Here is a 20,370-nt window from a genome sequence, read left to right as displayed (position 1 = left end):
AATTGTAAAGTTAAAGTAATCATCCTTTGTCAGATCTTGGAATGTATTTGTTATATTTTATTAAAAAGTGTTAATATATAGCCACATAATTCACATCTACTTATATGAAAAAGGACCAGGCTTTCATTAGGCCCTTCTAACACGTAATTATGATTTGATCTAAACCAATTGCTTGATACAAACCACTTTCAGCCTCTAACATTTTTTTCTTCCAGGCTTATCCTGTGCTTAGCTTCACGCATCCTCCCATCAACTCTGATTATTTTCCCTGTAAATGCTGACGAAATAAATCCTCACAAAATGATGCTGCAGTCATCATGTCTCATTGTGTTGAGCAGTTTTCTGTGTAATGTGTGGTTTTCATTGGTCCCATCTGACCACATGTTTCATACACAAATTGTGGCCAATTGGAAACTGTACTTCTCACCTCCGATTTTCCATTACAAACCTATTCAATAAACTATAATATAATTGAAAAGTTAGTTTATTTCAGTTACTCAATCACAAAATTAAACACACAGATTAATTAACCACAGGGTGTTTTTAAAGCAATTCTCTCTATTATGAGGATTTTTCCAATTTCAATCAATGATAAAAAAAATACATTTAAGATTAATATATTGCATCAAACCCTACATAAATTAATACAGAAAAGAATGTTTAATACCTGCCAAAAGATTGTTATTTACTGTTAATCTGACTAGGGAGCCTCAAAGGAAAGCACATTGTAGTAATGAATATGACTGCAGTGGCCAAACTCTGTGCTTTAAGGTAGTATAATATTGGATACTGTTGTACAAGATTCAGAAATATGATGTTATTCTTCTGGTTTTAGGTTTAAAATTCAAACTTTTACATATTCCAAAAAATTTTTTTAAAAACAATCCCAACAATCTTTCTTACGTAACATTTGGTGGTCCTGGTTTCCAAAAATGACATATAGTACATTGTTTTAAATTTTTTTGGTTCTTTTCTCTTATTTTTCATTATTTCTATAAGCAGAAAAGGTTTACACTTAAATTATTAAGGTTTTAAAGTGAGAGGTGCTGCTTTATCTTTACTTTTAAAAAGACTCAACTAGACAGATTTTCATGTAAGTTAGTTTTATTATCATGTAATTTTACCAAATTTCTAATAACATCTTTTTTTTTTTTCTTTTTTTTTATGAGACTTATAACAGAGAACTAATGTAGCGCAGCATTTTTAAATGAATAGGTGTTGCCTGTGGTTCTTAATTAATACATTTTCCTGTTTGGCTCTTTGCTACAGTAAATAAACCTGCACATTCCAATGCATGTGAAGGCTAATGAGATGCCAATGTCTCATTTCCTCCTTTACAAACAACCTTTGAAAGACATTTAATTTGAGGCTAGAATCTGATGGAAATAAATTGCTCTCCAGCTCATTATCTTATTTGCTATTAACTGTATTCTTGTTTTTTGTAGCTGCCACCAGGCACAGGAATCTCTCCTTAGCTCAGCGAGCGGTTACAGAAACTACAGAGGAGTGCTCAACTGGTGTGTGGTAATGTTGGTAAGAATTACTTGTGTTTTCACAACTGTAGGAACATTGTAACTAACAGCATTAAATCTTTTCTTCCTCAATGCTTGTTGGCTGTTAGGAATACAAATAATTCAGGGTTTGTTTCTTTTATAAACGTATAAAAACTATAATTGCTAACTGTTTTGATTAGCTTTTTTTAGGCATTGAGACATATGCTTTAATGGTGAAATTGCTAATATTATAATTTATTTAAAAAAAAAAATCCCATAATTAGAAGGTGCATTGTGGAAAATTTTAGTGCACTAGATTTTCACCCACTAGACATTTGGACAGCCCTACAAAATGGCATTAAATCAAAATAATTATATGTCTTTTCATGGCTGCAGAAGTTGAAAAACTATAAGATACTGCTACAGTGATGTTCTCTGTTCTGTTCTAGGTCCTGAGTAATGCTCGCCTTTTCTTAGAAAACATATTAAAGTGAGTACCTTTTAATATTATTACCTGTTATTTAAACAACTTTTCCCTGTTCTCTCTTTCCTAAAGGGTTTAGATTCAAATGAGACTATATTCTCATAAATTAAATCTAAACAATTATTTCTCACTTAGTTGATTTTATTAATTTTAAGATGTTGTCTTTTATTCTTGTTTTTTTTTCCATCCTGAAATAACAGATATATTTAATAATTTTATCAACAAAGGGTTAGTTTTGCTGTTGCAAAACTGTTTATATCCGTTCCATTAGAAAGCTGTTGAACACTCCTAATTCAGCTCTGATTTTAGCAGCGATTTTCACTTTGAATTGATAAGCTAAGTCTTTAAAGTCGTAGGGAAATCATATTTAAATGTCACATCATTCTCGCTTAAACATGTATATAAATTGACTCTTTATCAGAGGTTATTGTTCCCAAAAGTAAGACATTTCTATTTGAAAAAAAAATACTGTCTAAAAATCTTTTTTTTTTTTAAGTTATCTTATGCAGACTAGTTAGTTATACGTCAGCTTGTACACCTAATTTGGGCCAAACATATCATATATATCAACGGTCATCTGTCAATCAAATTTATTCGGTCATAGCATCTTGATTCATATCTCGCAGCTAATATACGCAAAGGTTGAAATAAGAAATAAGAAATAAGAATCATTTACTTTACCATTGAGTTCACGGGGATAGACGTCTGTTTCTTCGGCAGGCGTAGAGCTAACAGAACTGGCAGCGTTGCGAGGCAAGGGCTCAAACATGTACGGCTGTAAGCCTTCTACACCAAACCAAGCTTCTGCCGCCCTGGCGTCCTCTTCCACAACACCTTCCTCCCCGCTTTCCTTCGCTAAATAAAAATTGCATGATGGAAGAGACTCATCCAGTGTCATTGCTGAGTGCTACTTGGTCCCAATGTAATTTCCCATTGGGAACCTCCTAGCACTAAGTTGCTAACTGGTCAGCAAGATACTTCCGAGACACCGGCCACAACCAAACGTGCTTGCGAACCATCCGCCACAACAATCCCGCCCTCTTGATGGTTGACTAATCACATTCACTTTATTCACTCGTGTAAAGTCAGGCACCACTCAGGAGAATTCGGAAACGCAACCGTTTGAACAGTTGTTTCCCTACGACTTAAATCCAGTCATTACAGGACAGATGTGAAATATTTCCATGTATGAAACTGCAATTTCTAAGTATTTTAAATATTGTATATATGTTTCACAGCATTGATGACTTGTTTGCATATTTTTCCAGGTATGGTATTCTTGTGGACCCTATTCAAGTGATTTCCCTGTTTTTGAAAGACCCTTATAGCTGGCCTGCCGCATGCCTGGTGATTGGTAGGTTAAAAAAAACTTTTTTTTTTTTATTTCAATTAGTTGAAACATAATATTAAAACACACAGGATAATTTTAGACAGGTTTATGAAATATGCAAACTCATTCTATAATGGGATCATTGTTTGAAAATCAGACAACCAGTTGCATAAGTGAGGATAAAATGCTGCAAATGACTTTTTTTTTAATGTAAATTTCACCTCCAAGGCAAATTCGTGGATTTAATGCAGCATTTTTTTTACATTACAGTAGAAGAGAAAAGTTTCAGCGATTTCTTACTCAGGACTTGTCTCTGAGGGACTTGGTGAATGCTTTAAGATTGGTGAAGTTGAGAAAATCTTTGTAACAGAGGCCCATTGGTTGTGTGGATAATAAATGCATGAGTTAAGCCCAGCAGCAGAAAGGTGATGTTTGATTCCATATGAAAATAAACACCAGGTATAAAACTAAAAAAAAAGTTGAGCACATCTTCAGGACCTGTCTAATTATACTGCCTGGATTATTGAGATGCATTACGACACCACAGAGAACAGCCAGGCTTGAAAAGGAAACACGCATTTTATTACTGGTAATTTTGACATTTAGACAGAGTGATAGAGAGCTTCTAAAGGTTTGATCCAATCATGCATCAGCTAACATCTTTTCAGCCACTCCGTAAGATATATAAACTGGAGCGATGACTAGAAAATAATGCTGAACAAATAGCATAAAATTAAGCTTCTTGCTGTAAATTGAAAACAGAGACAAAGATTATGTAAAAGATTTAATATTTCACTAAACCTAATCACCACTTTGCAGAGATAAGGGAGCTGTAGTCAACAATTAATTATGTCATGTATTTGTTCTTCCCCGCCTGTGAACCAGGTGAGTCCAATCTGCACAGTTTAAACCAGATAAGAGTCACCTGGTTCAGTGGCTAGGCAGAAAAAATGACATGACATAGTTTGTGTCCGAACATCCACCCTAATCCCTAAATCAATATATAGAGCTGAGAATATATAGTAGACTTTATAATGAACTCAGTTAACTGACCATTCGGACAAATGATCACTACTTTTTACTTGCCATTGGTCACTTGACTCCCCCCGCACAGTGCCTGCGGCATATTTATTATCTGTCTCCACTGTCGGGTAGCGAAAGCTGTAGTCGACAGCGGGCTGCTGTGACAGCAAATCCCATAATGCTTTGTGAGGAAGGCTCTCCTCGCAAAGCATTATGGGATATATATGCTCATCTGGTGACCATGGATGATCACTACTTTTCAAGTTGCATTGTGGGAAATTTAGAGTCCACTACTTTTTCATCCACTAGATTTTCAGACACTCATCTAAAATGGCGTAACCATTATATAATGCCCTATATAGTGATTAGGGTGGACATTCGGATGCAGCCATAGAGATGATTTGTTGACTCCACATCTCGTATCTGTGCCACTTGAGAGAACTACTGTAAACAATATCCTGATTTTATGTAGATAGATGATTTTATTATTTGGACATCATCAAAGCTTTGACAAAAAATACTCAAAACCTACATTGAACACCTGCTCAGAGTATATTTTCAGAACCTAAACTGCTTGAAAATAATGTAGTGAAACAAACACAAAATGGTAAATTTAAATAGTTTTAGCCTTCTGTGCTGTTCCAAAAATTATACGTACTGCAGTGCAGCTACCCTTTGAGTTGTTGTGACCTATTTAGCTGAAATAGTTAAGTGAAACAAAAAATAAAATGTCTACCCTGCTTGTAATGACACTCTTGTTTTCCACTGTGAAGGACACTCACATGTTTCTTACCCAACTAGGTGCACATTGTAGTGTGCCTCATTGACAAAAATGAGTAGTTCTTCATAAAGAGAAGTACCACCTACTACTACTTGGCACCGTACACCATTATAAAATAATATGCCATCAGACATCTGGTATAGATTTAGTCTATCCATTAAATTTCAAATCCTCTATCTGAGCCATCACAGTAGAGTGGTTGAGGGGACGTTAGATATTCCTTTCTTATTCCTTGATGCAGTTGCCTGATGTTGGATTCCTGACCATGGAATGTTTGCTGCGTATCTTCTTCCTCTTTCTCTCTCGCATAAAAAATAAATAGATAAACTACATCTCTCCTTTATATTCTCTTTTGATTCTTGCTTTCTCCTAAATGTTGCTTGTGTCGCTATGGTTATTGTCAGTGCATGATTTGTTGCATCATTGCCACCACCTTAAAGATTTTGAAGCAAGTGATTATTATCAGATAATATAATATAAACATGCACAGTTCATATAATAGATTCATGCTTATAACTATAAGAAATATACAGTAAGAAATACAAAAGGACCTATGTAAGCCCGCTGTCAATTTACCATAAAAATTGCAACCATAAAAATTTTGTTTTTATGGTTGCAATTACTAACTAAAACTGAAGAACTGTTGCATAATTTTTCTGAAATGATAGAGTTATTAGGTTGATTCTACTACAAAACCAAAACTAATCTTTGCAACTGTGGGTGAAAACGATCATCAAACAAATCTAGAGGTTTTATGCAGTAGGCATTATATTTTGAAACATCAGGAAGTTAAGTCACAGTGTTTTTTAACTGGTACAAAGACATGTTGTGTTTTCTAGTATTTATTTTAGGTATTTTCACTAAGTAGTGTATGACATAAGATCAGTAACAGCAACACGCAGGTGCATGCTGTGCACTGCTGCAGTTTCTTCCATATTTATCCTTATGTTACATTGCAGTGAAGGTCTGCAGCAGTGCAGCTCACAGTGTCTCTAGTGGGACAATCAGCTGCCCTATATACTAACACTGGTATTCTCTTGCAGAGATGAGGAGAGCTTGGTAGGTGGTGAGTGACTAAGAGGGAAAAGAAGAGGTGGTAGTGGAGTCGGGGAAGTATTTAATGGAAGATTAAATTAGTTGGGTGAAGGTGTATGGAGAGCTGTGAAATGGGAAAGGGGTAAGAGATGGAAAGAGACATGGTAAAGTTCTACATCGAAACAGGGAAAGAGGTTGAAGAGAGGGAAAATAGATGGAGTTAAAGCAAATGACTGCAGAGAAAGGTGAGAATTGAAGTTTCTCAGTAGTAGCATGGACAGGAACAGAGCTAATTCCCCCACAGGGACAGTGAGTCACTGCAGCAGATTACACACACATTTTAACTCTCGAATGATGGTGCATGCCAGCAAAATGGATAAAGTTAGCAAGGCCAAGCTCAAAGTTTGCTTTTAAGAAAGTGGGCTATAAGTAGGCTTCTCTTGCTGCTCTATACGTGTTTTGCTCCAAAATGTAATATTCAACAGGTTTTACATGTGATGGAGGGCTTGGTTGTTACAGCTATAGACTTAAACAAACTTTTGTATGTATCATTAATTAGTACTGTGCTCATTTTGGGCTGAATATAATAGTTCTGCAATTTTATTTAGCTACGTGTATTGGCCAATTACAAAGAAAACTATCTGCTGTCATTTTTTTCTTGCTTCTTCTTTCTTAACACTTTACACCAGAGGTCTTCAACAGGGGGTCCGCGACCCCTAGGGGGTCCCCGGAGGTACTGCATGGGGGTCGTGAAAGTTTTGGTTGATTACTTTTTTTTTTATATTCCCTCCTGCAATTCTTTGCAGTAACTAAAATGTCTTTAAATACACATTAACATGAATTCTATATACTGTAGTAAACAGATAAATGGAAGCAGAAGATGTCTTTCAGTCATCAATGCACACATTCAGCGACACACAGGAGCTCTTTCAAACCTGGGCACCGTTTCATTCACACCTGTAACAGACACCTGTCCCATCAACCAGGAATCAGAATCAGAAATACTTTAATAATACCAGGGAGAAATTACTTTCGTTACATGACTCCATATGTAATAGAGTGACTATAGGACAAGTTTGAAATAACAAAATTTCATACAATATATATAATTAGGGGGTCCCCGCTCCATCTCGCAATCAGTTTGGGGGTCCTTGGCCTCGAAAACGTTGAAGACCCCTGCTTTGCACTAATGATAGATGATATAAAAATTTTCTTAAAACATAATGGTAATAATCAAGACTTTGATTAGGGCACTGTAATAAATTGACTTTAAAAGAATAATGTGTAACTTTTAGCCACCAGAGGTGCTTGACCCTAACTTCAAGTTTTAACTCCTGAAGATGACATTGCACTGTCACAAAATGAAATATTCTCGCTCCATGTTTTTAACTTGATAAAACGACAATGTGGACCAGCCGATTGAGAAGTCATGTAGTTACTTGTAAAGGCCAACCCACATTCATACCTCTATATATCACAAAACCAAAACTATGCCTGATCAGGTAAACATCATATCTGTTTTGTTGCCTACCAACAACTTTTAGCAGATTTAGCTGTGGTGTTTAAGGGAAGTTCAGACTGCTGAAAAGCGGCGCTCTGGGTCACATGACTCATTAAGCGATGGATCCAATAATCACAAGTTACATAGGTGAGCGCTTTTGAAAAGGGCAGCCTGCATGAAGCGTTGATATGCAGGGGTGGAGCTAGATGGGGGGCCAGGGGGGGCCATGCCCACCCTTAACCAATCATTGGCCACCCCTGTGGCCACCCTACCATTTTTTTCCTCTAACACAAACTGTGGCAGCAGTAATACTCTGAAGAGGAATGCTCAAACCTATTAAACATTTAAATTTTTCATATATTAACAACTACTTGACAACAGAAAAACTGCGGTTAATTATGCACATCAATATAAAAACATCAAAGATGACAGAATTCATGCTCTTTTCATGACTAAATTTTGAATTATTTGGGGTAAAGATAAAATTATGTGCCTCTGCAAGTCATCTAGGAGTCTTCAGTGAAATCATAGGTAATTTTTTTGCAAAATGATTATTGATAAAAGTAGGTAATGACAATGTAAAATATGTTTACCCCAGAACTCAAACCTGAAAGAATTTTTTCCAATATACCTTTTATTTACACAGCATAGATGTTTAAATATATGCATCTATTTGTTAGCAAAGGCTGCAGGAAAGGATAGTTTGTCTTTATTTAGAAAATGTGGATGTCGTGCTCGTTCCTGTTGGAAGAGTGTAGATTGACCCTGAGGTTCTGGTGCCTTTCGGCCTCCCCTCAATGTACATTGGTTATTGACTGGCCACCCTTATTAGGATTTTCTGGCTACGCCCATATCAATGATATGTACCAAGTGCTGTATATTGACCTAAAAAATTATTAGCTAAATATCAAATTAAGCTAAATATGGGGTCAAAAGTTATGCACTGTTGCTTTAATGTATAACACTTCTTTATACGTGGTTTGGCACTATGCTTAGGACCACTGTCTATTTGGAGGACCAATTTATCTTCAAGCTTTAAATTCTTGGCTCCTGTGTTAGGGTTTTACGACTATATTTCTCCATTCTTTTACTACACCTTTTGGCATTGGGTTCCTAGATCTTTTTTCCTCAGAATGTAACATCTGCTGTTGTAATCAAGTCTGCCTTTTTTTAATCTACTGTGCATTTCTTTAGTGACCTCTCAGAGATTCATCAGTTTCTAAACATGTTGTTTGAGTGACTTCTTTTTTTAGCACCAGATGGCACTAGAGCGTTTTATTATTCAAAGCCTAGGCCAGCTACAATCACCTGTCATTTGTATAATAGCAGCTATTTGGGACAGCTCTTAACTTGATTGGATAATTGTTTAAACTGATTAGATCCACCTGTATAATCGGCACGTCTCAGGAAGTCATTGATTTGCTTTCCTTCTTTCTAAGCATGGCCTTTGTGCAATGTGCACATTTTACTTTGTAAAATCACATTTTAGTTTGTTTTTGTTGGTGATTTTTTTTACAGGGCTTTGTACCTTTTTTTGAATGACTGAAATACTGAGTCATAATCAGTATAGTGTAGGAATCAAGAGAGAAAGACTAATTACCAGTTACCATTAGTAATGTGTAAGTGATCTATTACAAACAATTCTATCTGCTTTTTACATTGGATTGGAAAAATTGCAAAAAGAAAAAAAAATTGCTTGACTCATCTAATGTGGAAACTGTGTTTTTTTTGTCACTCTGGGTTTAAAACATGGAAGTAAAAATTACAATGAAGGAGGTTTCAGAACTTTGACTAGCTTAATTTCTATTTGTCAGAGATTACTGCATCAATGCAACGCACTTTGATTCAAACAACTATCCATCACCCCCTGCTGGCAAAAACTGGAAACTTCTTCCCCACCTGTCTGCATTGAAGCTGCTGATTTATTTAATCTGGATTAGATTTCACTCTCTTAATAACACATATTGTAGAAAAATTGGTCAATTTTATTTGCCTTTGGTAAGAAAGGCAGTTATTTCTTTTAGTGTCTGTTTTCTAAGAATCTATTGTAAGTTAATTATTACTGATTTGGATTAGTCTGTATAAATATATGTTACAATACTTCGGAAAAACAGAAAATTTTGACTACAATTTAGTTTTAAACCAACATGCTTGAGTTTCTACTGGTCTAAAGTTATTTAACAGCCTTAATGACATTATTCTCTTCATTTCTTCACAGTGTGCAATGTGTTCATTTTTGTGGCTCTCTATACTGAAAGGCAGCTGTCAAAGGTGAGTGTAGAAACTTTCTTTGCTTCTGAACATCAGAGAGCTTTGTAAGATTTAACTGGAATGGGCTTGTCAGCCTTTTGCTTTTCTCATAAGAAGTTTTTTAGAAAACAAGATGCCTGACTTAACCTTGCATGTCAGTATATGTTTAAGATACATGAGAGAATCCAACTTGTCTTGCTCTACCTTCCAAAATAATGGCAACAACAAAAGTTAGAAGTCTAAGGCAGTTTCTCTTGAGCAGTGGTTGAAAATGGAACAATGAATAAATGCTTTAAGTATTTAAAGTAAAAGCTCCAATGTTTTTTTTCTCTCTTTTTTAACCAGGGTTCATTCAGTGAATTCACTGGATTTGTGATCCACTTCATTAACTTGTTCATCCTGCTAACATTTCCTGCAGTTGTGGTGCTTCTGGTTCCCTCTATTACTCCAGGTAATTGTTGCTCACTATTCCTTGAATAACACAAAGCATTACCAAACATATATATATATATTATAAAACCAATCTTGCATGCATGTTATTGTAGTATATAGAAGTAAATGAAGTGATAACTTCACCCTCTCACAGAAACACTTAACCATTTAATAGCATATTAAAGGGTACGTCTTGGACCAAGTCATTATTGGAGTCGGTCAGCAGTAATGGTCTAGTTGGTCATGACTGGACTGCTTCCAGTTGGCTCTAAAGAGAGAGGGATGTCAAGTGGTGAAGATGGTGAACGGAAATGAAATGGAAGGAGAGAAAAGATGAGGAGGGAACAGAAAAGCTGCCAAAGTGGGTGTGGTTTTATTTTGTAGGGTCATCCAAGGGTCTTTGAGTCTGTCTTAATCAGGCAGCTTGGCAGGAAAAATGGCTGTTTTCCATGAGCTAAGCAGTCCCAATGGAAAACTGGGGACCAGTGTACTTGTTCTACAGATTGGATTGTCACTCACATAAAATTTTTATTTATTTATTTATTTGCAAATGTGAAGGTCTGCTATTATAACAGTGCATGTTTTATAAGTAAAATCTGAATTGAAAGCAGATATTTACAAAAACATATATTGGATATCATTTTCTTAACACTTAAAAATCATTATGCTGTCACCCGTCTTTCATAGTTGGGAGGATGCATCCAGACAAGCCTCGCCATTTTACCTCTAAATGTGACCAGTAGTCATTATAGAATACAATGTTAAGTTAATCAGTATACAGGATATTATTTTCCAAAAATATGGTCTTTGTCTCTTTGTGTTTGCAAACTTTAATCTGGCAGTTGATGGCTGGAAATTTCCATTCTGTTTAAACTCACAACTCTTTATCCGTAAAAAAACACACCTGTGACATGAAGTATTAGCATTGATGCCATAAATATATTTATTTCAATTTTCAATTAGTTGTTTAAGACTTTGTTTGCTGCTTTGGGTGTCGTTCTCTTCTGTTTTTCCTCTCATCTGTTCTCTCCCTGGGAGGTGAAGGAGCGAGGGAGTTGTTCCATCTGTCTGTAAGCCCTCCTGTCTCTGCTGCTGCTGTGCACACAGGAAGGGCAATGGCAGAGGGCAAGTGTATGTGCAGATATTTGTGTGTTTAGGTGATATTGTGTTTTAGAGACATTGATCTGTTTACATGATGACCTCAAAGGGCCTTTTAAAAAAATGTGAAGAAAATGAGGATAAGTGTGACAGTTTCTAAGAAATTGTAAAACTCTACATTGTCAATATCACTGGATAGCCAGAAAAGTAAAAGTGAATGTGACATAATTTCTTTAGGCACAACCAAACATGTCCCTGTCAGAGTATTGCCTACAGTAGGTTTGCTTTGGCTTAAATAGATAACACCCCGGGATCACCTTTGATACTTTAGCATACATCATTTGATTTGTAGCTGTGATAGATTGACCCTGAATCTATTCTGAACGTGTTGCAATGAAATGTATAAAATTAAGTGGGGTTCTAAAATTCAAATTATTTGGTAAAGTAATTTAATCTAATGCTGCACTGTCCAGACAAGGTTTGGGTTTGGTAAACCTTTAGTCCCTTTTTTTTAGTATGGTTCTGTTATCACAATAAATCTACTTTCGTTTTTTAATGTATCCTTTTAACTTTTCATAGCAAAGATTCAGTTTATTTAAATAGTTTTTATTTTTTATTTTATAACATTTCACACAAACATAGTACCTACAGTTGTTTAGTGCTACTTACCCTTATAGGCTACTTTCTTAGCTTCACCTTGTCAGAACTTGGTTTGGCCTTTTTTGTTTTTAGAAAAAATAGGCAAATTATTAGCAAAAATATATTTTCAGATACCTGTACCTATTTACAGATATTTTAAATTTAGCTTAAGTCGGCAACTTCTCATTCTCACTCAACCGTCTAACATGCATCTATATAGATAAATGAGAAAAACTATGTCAGCACAGAAAGATGCAGTTTGAAGCATTTTTGCCTTTGCATCCTATATAAGTAATGTAATGTTATTAAGTATGGAACAAATCCATAAAAATCTCAGTTGTGCTTAGTTTATTAAGATTCACTTAACTAAGTGAAAATCTGACATATTAACATTAAGGCGAGTGGGGGTCTAGTGGTTAGGGCATAGAGCTTGGAATCCTTAGGTTCTGAGTTTGAGCCCCACTTCCAAAGACTGCGACTCAGGGTCCCTGAGCAAAGGCTCTTAACCCGAACTGCTTCCTGGGTGCCGCACAATGGCAGCACACTGCTCCCCAAAGGGATGGGTTACATGCTGAAAGTGAATTTTGTTGCTCTGTCCTTGTGTCAGTGTAATGACAATAAACAAGCTGGAATGAAGGAATTTATTCAAGTGTTTATTAATGGTGTATAACTCATTAAGTTTGATGGAATATCTGTGTCTGAAGGAAGTCTTTCAGCTGCCTCATATATCCTACTAAAAGAGGATAGATTAAAATACATAATGATGGAGTAGGATTGAAGTTTTTTAATTCTTTGTTTATTCTTTGAATTTCTGCTTTTAAAACCAAAAACAGGATTGTGAACCTCTTTAGTCCTGATTTGAGTGGATGACTGTGAAAGACAAACTACTGGCTCCACTGGCATGTTTTCCCATTTCAGCTTTGTCCCCGCTGTGCGCCCATGATCGCAATCTACAGTTGCCGATTTGGACACGGTCTCACTGTTTAGAGACCACAGTGAGCAGGAGAGGCAGATGGTTAATGGATAAGATCTGCTGTAGTTAGGTGCCAGGTGTACTGCAGACCTCCTCATCTCTCTGCTGGCACATTATGGCTGTATTTATTTGTGTGATTCTGGGTGCATCCGAGTGTCTGTTTTTTCTCTGTTTAGTGTAGTCTCATTTTACAAAGGGTATGGTGGCTATTGATAAAGCTTTGGTATGAAAACCGCTCAGCTGGTGTTGAGCTACCTTTAAATCCCTTTCAACTCTGTAAACAGAAAACACAACTTGAAGTCATATGATAACTTATTTCCTGCCTCCTTTATGTTTTTATTCATTCTCTTGCCACGACAGACTTTTTCTGTCTCCGTCTGTCTTTATCCCGTCCACACCTAGACCATCAGTAAACACATGAGGCGTCTCTGCTGCTGCTGTCTCAAGAGGGTCACTTTGTTAACTGACACTTCTTCTTTTCTGCCCTTCCTGTCAGTTGGTGGTGCGTTTGCACTCGGCATTTACACAATCCTGTTCCTGAAGCTGTATTCATATAAAGACGTGAACCTGTGGTGCAGGGAGCTGAGCTCTGTGAAGGCCAAGAAGCTGGCCCGGTCACTGTCCTGTAAGTCAAACATATACAAGCAACCTGTGCATCTTATGGATTCATGAAGTCAGATTACTGTATTATGATAACATAATTGTATCATTAGTACAGATATGGATCAAATTTTAGCCACTTCTCAAATCATTGCAATGGCTCATAATGTTGCAGGGACACCTACTGGTAGACAGTATATCTGCAGCTTTTTGATCAATTATAAAGTCACATTTTGATTTATCATATTGGTATGTTTAAGACGTCATTTTAATGAATGACAATGATTTTATGCTCGCAGAAAATTAAAACAGCATTTTAAACAAGAAAAGTTACAATTGAATAATAGGAAAATAGCATTTTAATACAGAAATGTGTTTTTGACCCTTTTTCAAAACACCTAGTTGCTGTAGGTTTCTGGCATGTATTGTGATGAAGTTCAAAATGAGAAAACAATTCTTGGGCCTTTTTATAACCAATATTTATTTAATGATAAAAGACACCAGTTGTTGGATAGGCTGGGTTAATACACCTATTACATTGGCTGATGTAGCTCCAAAAATGTTTAATTTAAAATTTTGTTAAATCCAATTTTAAATGAGAATTTAACATTAATAACCATCAACAAATAAAAATTATTTTTCCCTCTATTTTTAGGAATTTGACAAATCATCTATTTCTTTAATGCCACAGCATAATTAAATGCAACCTGCAAAATTAACTTTTTAATCAAGATATGTTCTATATTATGTGATTCTGCTCAGTCATAATGCTAAATAACACTTTTCTTTTATTATAGAATATTAAAGAACATAATTTCCTTTCTATTTATTTAATTGTTGAACAAACGAACAAATAAAGTTTAAGCAAGGTACAAATATAACTATTTTAGAAGTTCTTTAGACTTTAGAAGTTCTTTATAGATGATGTATAAAAACCTACAGAGGAATTGTTAACAAAAAACAAACCTTTTCGTATTTTTCTGAATTCTGTAACTTTATTTCTCAATTATAACATTCCATATTTGGCTCTTGAGCTGCTGAATGCAGACCCCCAACCTGAACTCTCTGATTGTCTGGTACAGGTCCTTCACCGCAGCACTTTAAAGCAGCCGCACAGAAAGTATGTTACCCTGGCAACCTTACAATCAAAGGTAATGAAAAAAAAAAAAAAAAACACCTCCATTTTCCTGTTGAATGCCTGTGTCCATTAGTCTCATTCTCTGCCCCCCTCTCTACTTTCACAGATATGTACTACTTTGTGTTTGCTCCAACTCTCTGTTACGAGCTAAACTTTCCTCGATCTCCTAAAGTTCGCATTCACTTCCTTCTGAGGAGGCTGTTTGAGATGGTGAGAAAGAAATATCACTTAGCTACATTATTTTTCTGAAACAGTGCTGGATAAATGCACAGTGCAAAAGACAACAGTAGTAGACAAGTAAGCATGGCACAACGGTCTCTTAAATGTGGATTGAATTTTTAATGACTCTTCTGCCTCTCATATAAGATGGTAGAATTTCTAAACCTAATGCTTGGGTAAAGACGCATGTTAAGGACTGCTGCTCAGATTTGAAAAATGTGAAGAAATATACTCTTTAATTTATTTTTTCCCGGATTGATTGATTGAATTATAAAAAAATAAAGTTAGGAAAAAGCTGTATTCCTAGAGTTCCTCCAGATTTTAATTTATTTTTATGTGTTTCCTATGCCACATTTATCTGTCATTTAACAGATCATGTTAATCAGTGGAAAAATGTCTCTCTCTCCAGCTGTTTTTCATCCAGCTTTTAGTTGCTCTCACCCAACAGGTACAGTTTAATATTCTTTTTCTTTTTTCTTTTTTTTTAAATCTCAGATCATTTGAAATCTCTTTTAAACTAAAGCACAAGCTTTGTTACCTCACGTACAGTGCTTTGATTGGATTTCTTTCTTTCTTTTTTTATACATTAGAACCCTTTAAAGATATATTTTATATTCAAAATGTGATACATTTGAAACATGTGTAAAATGTATGTTTTTATCTTCTTGACAGTGGATGATCCCGATCATCCAGAGCTCAATGAAGCCCCTTGAAGTAAGGAAGCAAAATCGCATGTTTTAAGCACTGTTGCTCATATTTTCAACATTTGAAATCTGTTTTTAAATCTCCTCCAGGACATGGATCTTTCACTGATGACTGAGAGGCTGTTACGATTAGCTGTAAGTAAAGCAATTGTATGGCTACATTAAAGTTGTAAAACTTTGGAGATTTTTTTTTTAGTCTGTAATATTTGTGAAATATACTAATTAGGAATAGTCTATGAATAAACACGTGTATAGTAATGTTTTTACGTCTGACTATTAAACCTCGTCTTTTAGGTGCCGAATCACTTGTTATGGTTGATGTTTTTCTACTGGTTCTTCCACTCGTCTATGAATTTTACAGCCGAGCTGCTGCGGTTTGGAGACAGGCAGTTTTACAACGACTGGTGGTAGGTTTATATGTGTCTGTGTATTATCACTGAACTTAATGGATCCTTCAAGCTGCATATCAATGACCGGAAGCGTTAGTTGTGCAATGATGTGCTGTTGGTGCTGCGGTATATGCCAAAATCCTGGAAAAGGATTTGCTTAGCAATTTACACTTCAAAATTAAGATTTTAATATTATATGAATTCATTTATTTTCCAAAAATAATTATGTTTTTATTCTCTTTTGCAAGTGCTAAACCTTGTGTTTTCAAACAAAATAAACGTTTTTTTTTTTTTGTCAAAGGCATCGTCTTGAATCTCATACTATTGGAAAGTCTGTTTATCTCCTCAAAAAGGGGAAACAAACTAAATTTTTCAGCACAAATAAGATTTTGAGGTTTTAAACCATTCCAAATTATCTCTACCAATATCAACAAACTTTTGGTGAAGGTATGCAATTATATGGGACATCATCCCATTTAATCTCTTCATTTACTTTTCTAGAGCTTTAGATAAACTAAGTACCTTGCAGGACATCACAAACTGGCTCCAGAAGTGCAAAGAGACAATATAAGAGCCTGCCTGCAGTCCTGACAAGGTTCAGTTTGGGTGTACTGGTCACGCCACACTGGGTTACCTGCACCACATACTGTTTGGAGACTAGGGGTATCATCCCACTATAGCCTTAGATTAAACTGCTGACCAGAATAAATAGTTGGTATTTGGTACTGTTGCACACTTCTCTCAAGCTCCATCTGATGCCTTTAATTGTTCAACATATAAATTACTAAAGTGCCATTATGTCTCGTTTCATTAGATATCAGTCATCCAGTAGAAAAAATGAGGCTAAAGAAGAATCAAGAGCACAGTTAGCTCTATGGTACTGGGGAAAAGTATTTGAAAGTTACTTTAGGGTAAAAATCCAAATTCAGATCTTTATTTTACTGGCTTTATCCTCCTTTAGCGACTATTTCTAAGTATTAGTTGCTGGTATGACACTAAGCCTGATTCTTTTTTATGAACTGTGGTTAAATACTAAGAATTTGTTATTGAAGATGTGACGGATAGCTAATCTTTGTAAATCACCAACGTATCAATAGTTTTAGTTTCCCTCTCTCAGAAACAACATTCGGCCTGAGATGTTTTGTGGTTTCTAGAACCCATTGAAGCTTAGTTATGGTTTTGGAAAAGGCTTGAAATATTACATTTTTAAATAGCTGGTTAAACTTTAAAACCGGCCAATCCATTTATTTATTTAATCTTTATCTTAATAACACTATAGATTTTTTTTTTCTTTTTCCTTAGTTTATATAATGATGGACTTAACCTGTTGCTGTCTTTTAATATTTAATTGTTCCCTTCAGGAATTCAGAGACGGTGACTTATTTTTGGCAGAACTGGAACATCCCTGTACACAAGTGGTGTCTACGGTAAATCATCTACTCACTGAAACACATTCTAGCTGAAATAGATGTAAACATGCAGGCACAGACCTTAAGACTGACATTTTTCTGGCAATGATTTTAGCATAGATGTAGAACAGTCTCTGGATTCTCCTCTGGTTTTACTACAGAATCATGTAGGGAGTCAGTGGGGTTCATTAAATAAAGAATGCATCAAATATGTTTCACTTTCTGAGCAGGTGTTAGTGTTTTCTGTCATTTGTCCTTACAATTACCTCTGGATGTTAATTTATCTCTGTATCTGTTTCACCGTCTGTTAGTCATTTCTACAAACCTCTGCTAAGAAAAGGATTCAGTAAAATAGTCAGCCAGTCAGCTGTCTTCTTTCTCTCTGCATTCTTCCATGAGGTAAGACCATTATTCTAGATGCCACCTTCTGCTGACAGTGAAATGCCATGTCATGGATTTTTGTTCCCTGTCGGTTCCTGCATTAGTACCTGGTGAGTGTTCCTCTCAGGATGTTCAGACTGTGGGCCTTCACAGGAATGATGGCACAGGTGAGAAACCACACATCATTCATAATTGTACCCCAAAGCAAAGGTTGCAAAGCACACTAATCTTTGTTCATTGTAATTTGTTTTGAGAATTAAACAGAGAACGATATGTTTAAGCCAATGTCAGTATAGTTTTGATTATTTTATTGTCGTGTTACAGTCAAGAAAAATTCATGATACTCTTTTTAACTGCTGCCGGAGTCCAGCTGCAATATTATTCATTACAGTACAAACATGATTCCAGGTAGAATCTCCCATGGGTGATTGTTATTATCAGATTTATTATTATTGTTATTTGGGGTGGTTGATTATCATTTAAGAACTTTCATTTATTACTGTCATTTATAATTTTTATGACAAAATATTTTGTTAATTTCTTAACCAGTATGAATAGAAATCATGATGTCAATTAACTCCAAACACTAAATATAAATTATACCGTGTTACAATAAAAGCACAAATATAAATGTTTATAGCCTGATTAATTGGCTTTTATAAAATATCTACTTGCCTCTAAGCATTGCAATAAGATTTGTGATATTATTATTATTATTATTATTAATGATATCTTTATAATTACTTGAAATAGTACTAGTCTAATAATGCTATAGCAGCATTTATTTAACTTGGACACAGTGTTGGTTTTACCTTACTTTAAGAATAAAACAAATTGGTTTTGGTGGATTTATTTGTTCATTTGTATTTTTTTGTTTTGTTATTTTGTTGTTGTTGTTTTTTGCTAGGAATCAAAACGAGGGAAATGAAAACAAACTACCTGAGTAATCACACAGCCCTACTCAACAGTTTCTGTTTAATGTTGTCACTAAAATTATTCAATCTTTTACCAATTGTTGCGTTTTAAGGACAGTATTAAATCTGTGTTAACCTTTTGTTTTAATAGTCTAAGACCTTTATTTCTGAACTTAATAAAAGTTAGTAGCTTTTAATTTCAGACTAGGCTCTAACTAAGTGACCAAATATGTAATTAGGAACCTGATAAGGTTTAGTTGCTTACTTCTTTTTTAACTGTACTAAACAGTGTCTGACAGGAATGAATGGTTTTGGTAAATTATGAAGGAAATCTGGAATGTGAATTATTAACTCAGTGATTTATACATTTCATATGATTGTAGCCCTACAAACCAATCAGCTAAAGGAAATCCAGGAAACTGTAATTGTGGCTCACTAAAATATTTTTTTGGCTCCTCCTCAGCTTCCATTAGCCTGGTTTGTTGGCAACTTCCTGCGAGGTAACTACGGCAACGCTGCAGTGTGGATGTCAATCATCATCGGCCAGCCGTTCGCTGTCTTGATGTACGTCCACGACTACTACGTTATGCACTACAGGAATGGAGCGGAGTAGTACCTGCACAAGCCAGAACAGATTCCACTCCAACGTTTTTCTTCTCTTTCTTATACATGAACAAACATAAGAACTGCACTAATATATAGCCAGTTACAGATACTGTAGTCTATACCTCAGGATACTCTCATCAAATTAATGATTCTGCCATGTTTACATAAAACTTCTTATAGACTTTACTGAGGACAAAAATGTCATCATAATCTCTTAATCCTGAACTACCATTCTAACTGTAGGAGGGAACAGAAAAACTGCTGACCTCAGCTTTATACTCAGGTAATCGGTACTCTAGTGTCTTATTAGAACATATGATTGTGAGTCTGGGTTAAAACGTATGTGAATACGCAGTTCTTCCTTTGTTTTAAATGAACAGTATGATTTTTGAGGAGAATGTGTCATCATATGATTGCATAACAGGGTTTAAGTGTATTACTTCAAGTGTGGATGAAATTATCTTTCAAAGTAATATATCTAGGTTACTGTAATCCGTCCGATTTTAAAATGCAAGGATGGATGACTGTAGGGTTGCAGGATTCCGCTGTTTTTGTTTTGTTTCATGCTTTCTTTATCAGTTCCTGTGAGTCGATATGATTTCTTATTTTTAATATTATCAAAAGTGCCATATGAAAACAGTTTTTCAGGACTATTGCCAAGTCTTTTTTATAACTCTGATATAAAATAAATGTAGAAAGAAACAGGGTAGGATTTTATCCATGTTTCTACTTCACCTTTTTCACAAATTGTTTTTGTCTTTTCAGTGGTGATGAAAGTCTTTGTGTATAAAAGAGTTTGTGAATTTATAGGAAAAATAAAAATGATAATGGATTCTTACATTGCAAATGGAAAGAATGCTTTCAAGTGCTATTCTTATTTGGAATCACAGTAAAAAGGCAACCAAGAGGACAATTGTAACTGTGGAAGCGCTGCGTAGCACCACAACTCAGCCTGGAGTGTCTGTCTACAG

At 35.3% G+C, this 20,370-nt stretch overlaps 1 protein-coding gene across 1 annotated transcript in view; it reads left to right on the top strand.

The window, feature by feature from the left end:
• LOC107102649 (diacylglycerol O-acyltransferase 1-like) overlaps positions 1-20,370 on the top strand; it is a 22,529-nt gene extending 2,159 nt beyond the window's left edge. Inside the window, exons 2-17 of the mRNA XM_015402074.1 lie at positions 1,446-1,533; positions 1,943-1,983; positions 3,246-3,331; positions 9,866-9,918; positions 10,243-10,348; positions 13,536-13,664; positions 14,722-14,790; positions 14,884-14,987; positions 15,406-15,444; positions 15,669-15,710; positions 15,791-15,835; positions 15,995-16,107; positions 17,451-17,516; positions 17,810-17,897; positions 17,984-18,046; positions 19,257-20,370. Of these exons, the coding sequence (XP_015257560.1) occupies positions 1,446-1,533; positions 1,943-1,983; positions 3,246-3,331; positions 9,866-9,918; positions 10,243-10,348; positions 13,536-13,664; positions 14,722-14,790; positions 14,884-14,987; positions 15,406-15,444; positions 15,669-15,710; positions 15,791-15,835; positions 15,995-16,107; positions 17,451-17,516; positions 17,810-17,897; positions 17,984-18,046; positions 19,257-19,406 (1,282 nt within the window). The 3' untranslated portion in view covers positions 19,407-20,370. The remainder of the gene's footprint in view (positions 1-1,445; positions 1,534-1,942; positions 1,984-3,245; positions 3,332-9,865; positions 9,919-10,242; positions 10,349-13,535; positions 13,665-14,721; positions 14,791-14,883; positions 14,988-15,405; positions 15,445-15,668; positions 15,711-15,790; positions 15,836-15,994; positions 16,108-17,450; positions 17,517-17,809; positions 17,898-17,983; positions 18,047-19,256) is intronic.

Source organism: Cyprinodon variegatus, unplaced genomic scaffold, assembly GCF_000732505.1.
Source record: "Cyprinodon variegatus isolate N-32 unplaced genomic scaffold, C_variegatus-1.0 Scaffold2, whole genome shotgun sequence".
Classification (NCBI taxonomy): Eukaryota; Metazoa; Chordata; class Actinopteri; order Cyprinodontiformes; family Cyprinodontidae; genus Cyprinodon; species Cyprinodon variegatus.
This window is presented reverse-complemented; position numbering and strand designations above follow the sequence as displayed.